Genomic DNA, 12064 nt, shown 5'->3' with positions numbered 1-12064 from the left:
TAGCGTAACATCGTTGATATATTTAACTATATATCTATTCATCTCTATTTAAATTAAGGTATCATCAAATTTGTGATACTGAGATGTATAATACATAACACGTTCATGAAATGGACGAAAGTTAGCCTTTCGCGGTAATGGCTTAATAAAGACAAATAACAATAAGTCAGTAATAAATTTTTTGGGGCACAGTGAAAATCACACGATCAACATCAGTAGCAGGGACGGAACCAGGATTTTCCCCCCTTTTTTATTGTGGGGGAAGGGGGGAGGCAACTTTGATTCAGAAAACGGACTTTTTTAATACTTCAGCCTAAATAAGCTAAGCAATCCTCCGAGAAAAGTCAATATTATATACTCGATATTGTGTAACAACATGTAATCCTGTCATTGCAAGCAAGAATTTTGGCGTAAGACAAGTGTTTAAAAACCCCCACAGGTCTGACGAGAAGCAATGATGTGGATTCCCCCCCCCCCCCGACCCTCTCTATCTAGATCCGCCTCTGAACATAGTATTGGATTCATATCTTTTTCAGTGTTATAACAGAGTAAGGAGTAGTTTTCAGTCTTCCTTGGGAATAAGGTTGTTTACATCAGGCCGTAACCATTCTTGAACGATTGTATTAACGATGTTTCGAAGAGTTTCATTGGCTGTTGGAATGTCCACACTAAAAGGGAAGAAGTAAGTACAAGTTAAACATACAGAAAACCAGGATATGAAGTTACCTACACCTTATCCACTGCTATGGCAAATTTCTTCATGTAACTCAAGGAAAACCAAATCATAGAGGTCAGGTTAATTATGCTACAAAAAGCTCGATGGCGAGCTCAGTCATGAATACCACTAAAGTATAAATAATGTGATTTACCGACTACAGGGCGCGAAATAACTTTTCAATCGCAAGACGATGAAAGTAGTCACGAGGGAATTAAAAAAAATACGTATCTTCATCTAAATAAGAAAGATCATAACAATTCATCACGAGTATGAGACATGCTGGAAAATAACCACATACTTATCTCCCGGCTTGCATGCAAGCTCTGTGTAATATTTAATCTTTGGTTCAGTACCACTTGTTCGAAGAGTGGCAACGCATCCATTCTCGAAATAGAATGTGATCATCTGACTTGACTTGCTAACTGGAAGAACCTGATGAATATAACCAACAAAATAATATATAAACAACATACAAAATGTTGATAACAATCTTAATCATATTTTTTCCCGAGAAGTAACGGGCGAGCCCTTTCTACCTCTAGGAGTTCGAGAATTATTATTTCATCCACCGATATTTGTTTTGTAAACCGAAACTCTTTAACGTAACTTTTTAGAGAGCGAAAGGCCGCTAAACAAACGAGATTTCAACTGCCCATGCCGAAAGTGGAAACAATCAAAACCGACGATCTGTAAATGGGCACCTTAAGCAGAACAAGACGGTAACGAGGAGGCGATAAAACAAACGACTACCAATATAAAACTTTGCACGTATTGTTCATGAGTTGAAGTTCCTTCGTCAGATATAGAGGTTGAGTATAAGATCGAAAAATTGTGCATGTTATCACTGTACAGTTCAAACAACAACAAACATATGAAACATATGTGTGAACTGTGGTTATGAGACGTATATGAGCACGATCCTTCGCAGTAAAGCACTATTTGAGCAATAGTGAAAATCAGACCTGAAAAAAATTTCAGGCCTGTACGGGATTCGAACCACTGACCTCTGCGATACTAGTGCAGCGCTCTACCAATTGAGCTAACAAGCCAACTGGGAGCAGGCCATCAAATTAATTCGATATAAACCCGTAGATGATAAATCAAACAACAACAAACATATGAAACATATGTGTGAACTGCGGTTATGAGACGTATATGAGCACGATAGGCCTGTACGGGATTCGAACCACTGACCTCTGCGATACTAGTGCAGCGCTCTACACAATTTTCACTATTGCTCAAATAGTGCTTTACTGCGAAGGATCGTGCTCATATACGTCTCATAACCGCAGTTCACACATATGTTTCATATGTTTGATTTATCATCTACGGGTTTACATCGAATTAATTTGATGGCCTGCTCCCAGTTGGCTTGTTAGCTCAATTGGTAGAGCGCTGCACTAGTATTGCAGAGGTCAGTGGTTCGAATCCCGTACAGGCCTGAAATTTTTTTCAGGTCTGATTTTCACTATTGCTCAAATAGTGCTTTACTGCGAAGGATCGTGCTCATATACGTCTCATAACCGCAGTTCACACATATGTTTCATATGTTTGTTGTTGTTTGATTTATCATCTACGGGTTTATATCGAATTAATTTGATGGCCTGCTCCCAGTTGGCTTGTTAGCTCAATTGGTAGAGCGCTGCACTAGTATCGCAGAGGTCAGTGGTTCGAATCCCGTACAGGCCTGAAATTTTTTTCAGGTCTGATTTTCACTATTGCTCAAATAGTGCTTTACTGCGAAGGATCGTGCTCATATACGTCTCATAACCGCAGTTCACACATATGTTTCATATGTTTGTTGTTGTTTGATTTATCATCTACGGGTTTATATCGAATTAATTTGATGGCCTGCTCCCAGTTGGCTTGTTAGCTCAATTGGTAGAGCGCTGCACTAGTATCGCAGAGGTCAGTGGTTCGAATCCCGTACAGGCCTGAAATTTTTTTCAGGTCTGATTTTCACTATTGCTTAAATAGTGCTTTACTGCGAAGGATCGTGCTCATATACGACTGTACAGTTTATTAGTAAAAGTGCCAGCGGGTTTCCTCTGCTTAATCTCAACCTCTAAAAATTTTCATTACAATCGAAAACAGTTGGAGGCGGACCCATTATGGCTGCTAAGAGCGTTGTTTGTAGCACCATAAGATTGTGCTAGGTCAAAAATTTCATGAAATTAATTTTTGTTTCCATAAATGTTGTACAATTTTGAGATTTCTTTGTGAGGAAGGTATCCTTGCCTGTTTAAGTTTGAGCAGAGATATCTCTTGAGATCGTTCGAGGAATTCTAGCTTTAAAGTGGCCTTCAAAGGTCATAAGTTACTCACCGGTTTGTCACCAGGCTTGGTACTATCATATCCAGCAGTTAAATCTCTGATACCAGATAGTTTATAGGGACCGCAAGTACTGGGGTACTGAAAACAATCGTACAACATACGACATGTGTTTTAATTACCTGCATAAGATTTCAAGCTTGCAAAATGGTATCCAGTAGTAATACGTAAAATTTAGGCTTAACCCGTAATATGAATAACAAAAGAAGGAACAATTAAATTGTTCCCAAATTACAGAAATACTCTTACAGGTACACGTCACTTCTTGGGGAGAGGGGGGGGGAGGCTGGTTATAGTTTTCCTAGGCTCCGACGAAACTATTCAGCAAGCTAAAACTCAGCATTCTCTCTTTGGAGTCAAACTAATGTGACTTTCAAACGTGTTGAATAAAGGATTGAAGTTTGAATAGAGGGTAGATTAATGTTACAGGAAAGTCCCGTTAAACAGTTTCTGGCAAATCCCCCATAAATTTTATCATAACTTCGGGATTTTGTCTTGTCGAGCAAGGCCACGCTGCTGAGTGAATTTCAGCAAATTTAAAGATCTCATGTATCAAACCTTAGGATGCTGCTAAGCTTGTAATTGATTTATCACTTATAATTCGTAGGCACGCAAATAATCTCGGAAATGACACCATCGAATTCTTCCAAACCTTCTCCGCATGAAATGACTCTGATTGCCCCTTCTCATAGCATAACTACTCCTGATTTGACAGTTCTAAAGGATGATAACACGGCACAGAAAACACTGTGTTACCATACACCTACAACTCACCCAACCATTCTCGAGAGTCCTTATGCGATCAAAAATGGTCTTTATTGTTGATGGAGAATAACAAAGGTAGTAAGAATTGTTGGTCACGTGGACACCATATCTACAACATAAACCAGAGATAAGAAATCAATACAGTCACGTCAGATCCATCAATCAATCTTGTTAGTATGGTAAGTCATTTACACTGTAGTAAAATTCAAAACTAACTGTGCTGGAAAAATGAATATTTCAAATTCGATAAATTGTCTTTCGTTTTAATAAATGTAAACTGTTGGAGAGTTAAGTATCCCTTTCAATTCAAGTGATCTTTGCATGCTCTTGAAAGAAGAGAACGAATTGTTAATGTGTTAGGCGGTAAAAAAGGGGCGGGGAGGGGAAGGGAGGTAGCCGCGCCTGGTTGGTTATTTACCTTCGCGGTCGAAAAGCTACTCGAAAGTAAACGATGTACACCGTATCTTGTATCGTGTAATTATGACAAAAATACAAAAAGATCTTGTAGTTATAAGTAAAGATGCACAGTGCCCATAGAATCTACTTGGAGAACAAAGCATATGATGCAAAGAATTCGTTATAGCTCAGTTTGAAACAAACGTTCAGAAAAGACTAACCAAGCTGAAGGACTCGTGGTAGAATAGAAAGGTCAGGGAGTCTCAAAAGGCTACTAACAGGCACAGTACCAGGTTGTTCTACAAAGGACTCAGACTTGTGTATCTCCCTTAGGCGAGATATACAAAGGTATACGACACTTAAGGGCTGAAAGCTAAGTGAACTCAAAATGCAACACCAACAACTCCTAACATACCTACAGGTTTTCCAATCGTACTCGTTAATCATTAAGCGACCTTCTCTCCCACGAGAAGACTCAATATCACCACGGTGCAATCGTAAACTAGTGTACTCGGACTCGCGATATAAGAGTCCATAGATTATTGCAATTAAGTGCAAAACATCTCTCAAGATTACATCAATATTAGTCAGAAAACACTCACAAACCTCTCGTACAAATTGTTTAGCTGCTCTGTTAAAGTAAGTCCTTGAAGGTTGAGGTATGAAGCCATTTCTGCCATTACCACTGCAGCGCTGATGCCATCTTTGTCAAAAACAGTGGTACCATACATAAACCCTATCAAAGAAATAATACCAGAACACAACTGACTTTATAAGTAGTTTTTGGCTAAACAGTTATTTAGAATTTTTCGTTCTGTAATAAGGTAAGGGAAACACTGTTTGAAAACACGCTTTATTATTTGTTTTATGACTAATTTATGTATACTTCTCACCTATTGCTTCTTCAAACGTAAAGAGGACAGTATTTCCTCGGGCCATAAGATCACAAGCAAGATTGCCCATCCATTTGAAGCCCGTCAGAGTTTCCTGTGCCAAGTAAATTGTCAGTTGTATGTGCTTTACTTGCTCACATTGACCTGTAGTCTCTATTTCTAAGGCTCATTACAACTTAACCTAAATTTTCCATATCATAAAAGACTGTCAAATGAGAAACTTGCAGCTTGTTAAATACGAGATCTTTGCACAAGTTAATGCATGACTAACTTTGAAAATTCCAAGTGCAAAACATGAATGTAACTGCAACTTTACGTCACTAGTAGTTTCAATGCAAACTTACTTCAAACAGAAATCCTTCTTCTCTAGCCATAGCTTGAAGCATTTTTGAAGAAACTGTGCTAGCAATCATATATACAGATGAGCCTGTTCCATCAAACAAAGGAATTATATTAACCACCTTAGAGTATGCAAAGTTCCCGTCACTATTTTACAGCTTGTTTATAGTATGTACTTATCAATTCAGTTGGAGGGTTGGCTGCACTCGGTCCATCTGTCATGACTGAGAGCCAAATATCTTGCTGTTTGTTCAACTATTGGCCAGTTATTGGCAGAGATTTTTGGAGGGTTCAATAGACTTATTGGTAAGAAATGCAATTTCTCGAGCAGCTAAGTATTGAGTCTGGGAAGAAATTAATTTTTGTTTGTGGGACCCAATGTGAGCTTTACTCCTTAAGCTGCATTCATCTTTTGGAAGGTTAGAGTCCTAAGTATGAAGCAAGTAATTTTATCACATGTGTAAAAAACAAAACACAACTACTATAATAATTTTCATACTTTAAATGCTAATACCTGGATACAGCTCAGGATGTTTCCTTTTGTGGCAAGTGAATGCCCACCACCCAAACATACTTCCAATCTCATTACCAGTAAAAACCTTCCAATGACCACTTCAAAGTTAAAACACAGAAAGAAAAAACCTTGGTCAGAAATGTAAATACATAATAATTACATGTGAATAAATTGTAGCTAATCAGCTTGTCTAACAATATTCCTTTTGCTCTACTGCAAAAAAACAGTAATAAAAAGTAAAATAATGATAATAATAATAATAATAATAATAATAATAATGATAATAGTAATAATGTACACTATAAAAAGAAGCAATAAAAAACAAGTGAAACAGGGAAAGCAGTAACGGGACAGGAACAACTGTAAACTGGTGACTGTCTCTTTTTGTTTCAGTGTACACAACTAGTGTGAATCAATGGTGATGGGTCTACTCGTGAATATGTTACTTACTTTGGCTGTTTCTCTGCAAGAGCCATTCTATCAGAGTCAGGATCATTTGCCAAAATAACAGAACAGCCATTCTCATTAGCAGTACTCATTGCAAGGTCCTAAATGCAAAATTGCAAAAGCTTCTAAATAAATCTTATACTTTTTATTATAGTATTGTATATTTTATCATAGTGTTAAACTGGCATGTGTGTATTTATGTTCCAAGTCTCCATTTCCTATTAAGTAGTTTTTCCCCTTTTTCTGACAGGTTATATTCAGAGCAATCAAACACCACCTTTTGCCCTTTACAGTCGAAAGACTTTCATTAATGGTAGGCTCAGCATTTTTCTCACCAAGGCACTCTTTCCTTCCTCAGGGTTAGGATATCTCACTGTTGGAAATTCTGGATCTGGATTCATCTATAGGAAAAAATACAAAGTTTTGTGGTCCATTAAATAGTTTGCTAATAATTATGCAATTGGTAGATTTAAGCTGTTTCAAGGTATCTTAATAGTAATTGCAAATTTTCAAACTTGCATTAAGATGCATCTTCATAAACTGATTGTACAAGAAATGGAGAAAGATAAAATTGATTCCCTATTGAGTTCTACAATTGCAGTGATGGATGTAAACAACATAGGGATTCTCTAAATCATTTTGATCACAAAGCAGTTACTAGGTTACTAATCTGAATCTACCTGTTCTCTCACAGATACAAAAGGAGGTAGGTTGAATGCCTCAAATGCCAGCTCAGCAAACCTCTGTCCAACACCATGCATAGGCGTGAAGGTGTATTTCAGCTTGGTTTTTCTGTTTTTTTCACTAAAGGGTCAACCATATAATAGACATGATTCATTCTACCATACTTTATTTATGCCCACCTATTCTTTACTTGATGTGATGTAAGGCATGTAACATTTGCAGCCACAGAGACAAACTTTAAATTTCACCTCCATAAGACCAAAAATTCCTGAAAGGTTACATTAGGTTAAAAGTAATGGGTTCTTATTTTAAAAACAGAGGCATTTTTATTTTTGCAATCTCAAGTACATGTAGTGTGAAATTATGTTTGAACATGTAATAAATAGTAGAATGCCTGTTTACAAAATAATGCATGTGTTGACTCAAAATGGGTAACTACTGGTAACTGCATTTCAAAAAGACCAGACTACACAGTTTATTTCCTTGTAAGGCCTTCAACACATTCATTTACTGAGTGTTATAACAGTTACTGTATGTTTGATATTTTGGTGAAAACCTCAGAAAATCACTCAGATTTGAAACTTTGGTAGATTGTCTGGTTGTAAATACTGTACAGTATGACTTCATCATTGTTCTAAAAATTTCTTCCCAAGGTTGCAAGAAAAGGAGAATTAAAAGAATATCCCCCAGAGCAGCTGAATGTTTCACTGACTGAGTTAATTGTTGTAGTAAGAATGAAGAAAAGAGAATAATATATATATATATATATAACTAACTGCAGACAGTACTGTTTCGGCCTTCTGGGCCTCATCAGTGCAGTGCTAATGCTAGGATGGGGGAGAACCGAGACGGTCACCCCAAACGACCCAACCTTTGTGGTATCGTCTAAGCCATGCCAGAGTGCTCAAACTAGAGTAAACCAGCGAGCATGCGCAATTGCAACGGCAATGACTCATATATATTATACCACAAAGGTTGGGTCGTTTGGGGTGACCGTCTCGGTTCTCCCCCATCCTAGCATTAGCACTGCACTGATGAGGCCCAGAAGGCCGAAACAGTACTGTCTGCAGTTAGTTATAATTATATATATATATATATATATATCTTATTAGACATTTTATTGTGTAGTATCACTCAGTATTTTTATGAGTTGTGCTGTATTTTGATGAGCCTGTAGGGCGAGTCAAAATACAAACAATGAGTAAAAATACTCAGCGATACTACACAACAAAATGTCTAATAAGAGATTTATTATCCAACATGCCAAATTGTTATTTCAGTATAGGCAAATTTCGCAGATAATTCTGGAGTACAAATATCAAATGATGTTTGTATTCCTCTCCTGCGTTATTTGTACTCTAAGAAGCACAACTGGAAAATAAGACCTGTTACCTCGTAGAAGAATTCTAAGAAACATTGACTGTTTTTGGAAGGGACAATTATAGGAAAGGGCTTTTCATGGATTACAAATTCATGAGACTGAGAGACACATTAAAGACAAAGGAAAAAAAGAACTGGAAGAACAAGGCCAGGTAACTACAGCTCCCACAGACACCCTTTCCATACAACAACGGAAAATGCCATAGTTTCTTCCTCAAAAATATTTCACTGAATTGAAATGAAAATGATGGAAGCCCAATACTCTAAATCTTCAACTCTCAAACATATACTTGAACTCTTCAAAGGAATTTGTAATGAACTGCAATGCAAAATGTATTGACACCACAATACGAGCAGTCATTTAACAATTTTCAAAATTAATAACTGTAACAAAACTTGTCATTTTTGGGATAAAAGAAGACAATACAAGTCAACAAACCTCATACTACTAATATCTAAGATCTAAGTCTACTTAAGAAACACTTGTTCAGTAAAGGAATGTCAGGAAAAGTAATCCAGTGCAAAACTTGAGATGGACAAAATGTCACAATTACCTGTAATGGCAATACGTTTTTATATCTTCGAAGTATGATGCACATATCTCCTCATAAGGGTCTTTAATTAGTGGATTGGCTTGACTGATTTCCCATGAGTTTTCCCAGGGAATTCTGTTTTCAGCAATACACTGGGAAATGCCCTTGTCATGAGGGGATTTGATCTGAAAATCAAAAGGAAAAAGGAACAAGATCAGTTCCTTCTTGACTAGTACCATCAGCCACAAATGTACAGATGTCTGCAACTTATAAAAACAATTACCAATTAACATTAACTTTGAAAAAGTAAACATTTATACCCAAAAACAAATGAGAATAAGAACAAATGAAGGTTTAGGTATACAGTGCAGTCACTGTGAAAGCATCTTATATTTCAAGCTTGGAAAAAACATCTCTTCTTTTTGCAGGTAATTAAGAAATAACCAAGTGGTCTCCTATATTTCTATGCAGATTTCTGTATTAGTTTGGTCATTGATTGTGTCTTCCTTTTAACTGTGTTTTGGGAAAAGCTTGAAGATGTGAAATGTGAAACAGTAACATTAACATGTCACCATTTCACATAATATAAACTGTACTATGAATTAGATGAACATGGAAAAAATGACAAAAAAAGAGAACAGACATAGAATAATATTTTCTCTTTTTTTCAGTTCTAATTCTCACAGTACGTATGAACTTGTGATCATTTGGAAGTTTTTAAACTGACAAATCCATTGCAACACTTATATGATAGTATTTGTTAATTATTGTACTGTAGATCTGAAAGCTATTGTCAGTAAAAGATCATACCTGAGCACCATTATCCAAATAAACCTGGAAAAAAAAATCAATTTTAAGGTTCCATGAAGGGCAACCTTAAATAAAAAGGTGAAGATTGCTAACTAGGAAACACTGTTAATAATCATTTTATCAACTAATTGCCATTTTGAGAGGCTAATACCACATTATATTCAGCAGCAAGTTGGGAGAAAACATTTTATCATATTAGAGTAGACTATGAGTAACCCCTCCTTTTTGGCTAAGTCCGTTGCACAGGTCAAAGAAAAAATCAGCGAAAACAAATGATGTTAGCGCACTGCAAGGAATTCTTGGAGTGATGGCCATGTGCTGCAGGAGCTCCATGAGTGTTCCAAAAGTAAGGACTCAAGACTACGGCCAAGAGCTTGAATTATGCATTGCACTCACAATGCAAAAATATGATTGGCTATTAGCTGTAAATCTGTCAACAAGCAGTTATACATGTCAATGCTTGCCAATGCTTCAGATGGCTGATGACCTGCAGAAATATTTATTACAGTTTCCAACAACTCGTTTGCTGAAATCAGAGCAGACTGAGGTTCGTGAGAGTCATTCTTATTACATAGTACATACATACTTTATTGACTTTCTCCAAAGGAGGCTTTTCAAAGACAATATACAAGAGTTACTAATCACAAATAAGAATAGCAATGACTAAAATACGATCCCAAGTCTCATAACATATACTAAGAAGGTTCTAAAAATTATAAAAATATATAAATAGAAAATTGCATTTCTTTGAGTAGTTTGGTTTTCAGGTGATTTTTGAAGACAGTGGCTGAATGGCACAATTTAAGAGAGTGATCCAAAGAATTCCATAAGTTAACTATTCTATAATAAAAAGTTCTTTGGCCGCTGGCGGTTTTAAAAAGTGGAATATTCAACAATTGTGAGTTTCTTGTATTATGACCGCTTGCCTCTGCTTGCTTTAAAAATGTTGAGGGCATGTACATTTCGGGGCATGGCCCGTCATACATTTAAAGGCCATTGTAGTACTTCAATAATATAGCTAGTTTGCAACAGATAGCCAGTTAAGCACTTTATGAATGGGTGTAATATGATCGTACTTACGCCCTCCGCTCACAATGGGGCATGCAAAGTTTTGCACAGCCTGCAGTTTGTTAATATTACAATTCAATGTATTTGCCCATACATTAGAACAATAAAATAATTATTTCCTAAAAACTAAAGAGTTAATACTCAACAGGAGTGTACTTTTATCTAAAGCATGCTTAATGCGGTTTATTTGGCCGAGGCAGGACATGCATGAGGACGCGGTCTTAATATTGTAAAAATTAATGACATTTCCAGTTAATTGTGCACCTTGAAAACTAAACAATTTTCTGAGATCACCCAAGTGTTGCAATTACATGAAGAATGACAACAAAATCTTCTTGCTTATATCTAATTGAGATTACAATTTGACACCTGAGGACTGTTCAGCTGTGCAAGGTTGCATTCTTGGGCTTAGTCAGTAGCCCCTACTTTTCAAGCATCTCACTCAAACTTGCATTAGCTTTTTATTGAGATCTAGCCTTTATAATCACATGTAAAATGAAAACAAATTAGTTAGTGCTAGATCACAGTTTCAATTCTCTCTTCATATAAAAGGAATCCATGTGTAGTGCCTTGAGTATTCTTGAAAAAAACGTCACAAAATGATCAGAAACTTGCAGTAAAAGCATGAAGCTTCATCTCCAGGTTTCATTTTGGTCTAATTAATTTGTAGGAGCTCTGTTGAATATTAAAGCTCACTGTGCAACCCATTCCAGAGGCTGGAAAAGTGACACAACAACACTACGATAATTGGCAGCTCTCTCTTTTAGGAGTGGCAAATGGTAAATGCGAGACTTTGCGAGACTAGTGTTTTTCTTTGCGAGCCTGAGACATTTTGACTTTTTAGATTGCGAGACTGAGACTTCAAAAGGTTTTGAGTACGAGCACGAGACGTTCAGACTCTTAAATTGCGAGCCCCAGATTTGGTTGAGAGCTATGAGAATGAACTAGAGTGAGCTTGTACAAAAGTCTTACAAAGGATCCTTTTGTTGTAAACACCTGTGCGAAACATCAGATCTGAAAATCTGTCAAAAGTCAATAAATTCTATTTTTTTCCTGGCCATGACATAATTTCCAGTCAGGAAATTAGCGCTTGGTTGTTTCCCTTTGATTTTTTTGACTAATGTGCTGTCACTTACAACTCAAGTTGTCTGGAAGTCATCAGAAAGAATGTGCGGCCGTGTTTGAA

General features: G+C 36.7%; 1 protein-coding gene across 2 annotated transcripts in view; it reads right to left on the bottom strand.

Annotated features, from left to right (window-relative positions):
- LOC111326077 (phosphopentomutase) overlaps positions 1-12064 on the bottom strand; it is a 36692-nt gene continuing 24628 nt past the window's right edge. Inside the window, exons 7-19 of one of the 2 annotated variants that reach the window (XM_022930010.2) lie at positions 9811-9834; positions 9022-9185; positions 7084-7207; positions 6739-6804; positions 6407-6504; positions 5957-6054; positions 5448-5530; positions 5104-5197; positions 4817-4946; positions 3824-3923; positions 3044-3130; positions 1017-1150; positions 1-668 (exon numbers count right to left, since the gene is read on the bottom strand). In XM_022930010.2, the coding sequence (XP_022785745.2) occupies positions 563-668; positions 1017-1150; positions 3044-3130; positions 3824-3923; positions 4817-4946; positions 5104-5197; positions 5448-5530; positions 5957-6054; positions 6407-6504; positions 6739-6804; positions 7084-7207; positions 9022-9185; positions 9811-9834 (1308 nt within the window). In that variant the 3' untranslated portion in view covers positions 1-562. The remainder of the gene's footprint in view (positions 669-1016; positions 1151-3043; positions 3131-3823; positions 3924-4816; positions 4947-5103; positions 5198-5447; positions 5531-5956; positions 6055-6406; positions 6505-6738; positions 6805-7083; positions 7208-9021; positions 9186-9810; positions 9835-12064) is intronic. The other variant, XM_088732280.1, reaches the window with a different exon arrangement.

This window comes from Stylophora pistillata, chromosome 9, assembly GCF_964205215.1.
Source record: "Stylophora pistillata chromosome 9, jaStyPist1.2, whole genome shotgun sequence".
In the NCBI taxonomy this organism is placed as follows: domain Eukaryota; kingdom Metazoa; phylum Cnidaria; class Anthozoa; order Scleractinia; family Pocilloporidae; genus Stylophora; species Stylophora pistillata.
This window is presented reverse-complemented; position numbering and strand designations above follow the sequence as displayed.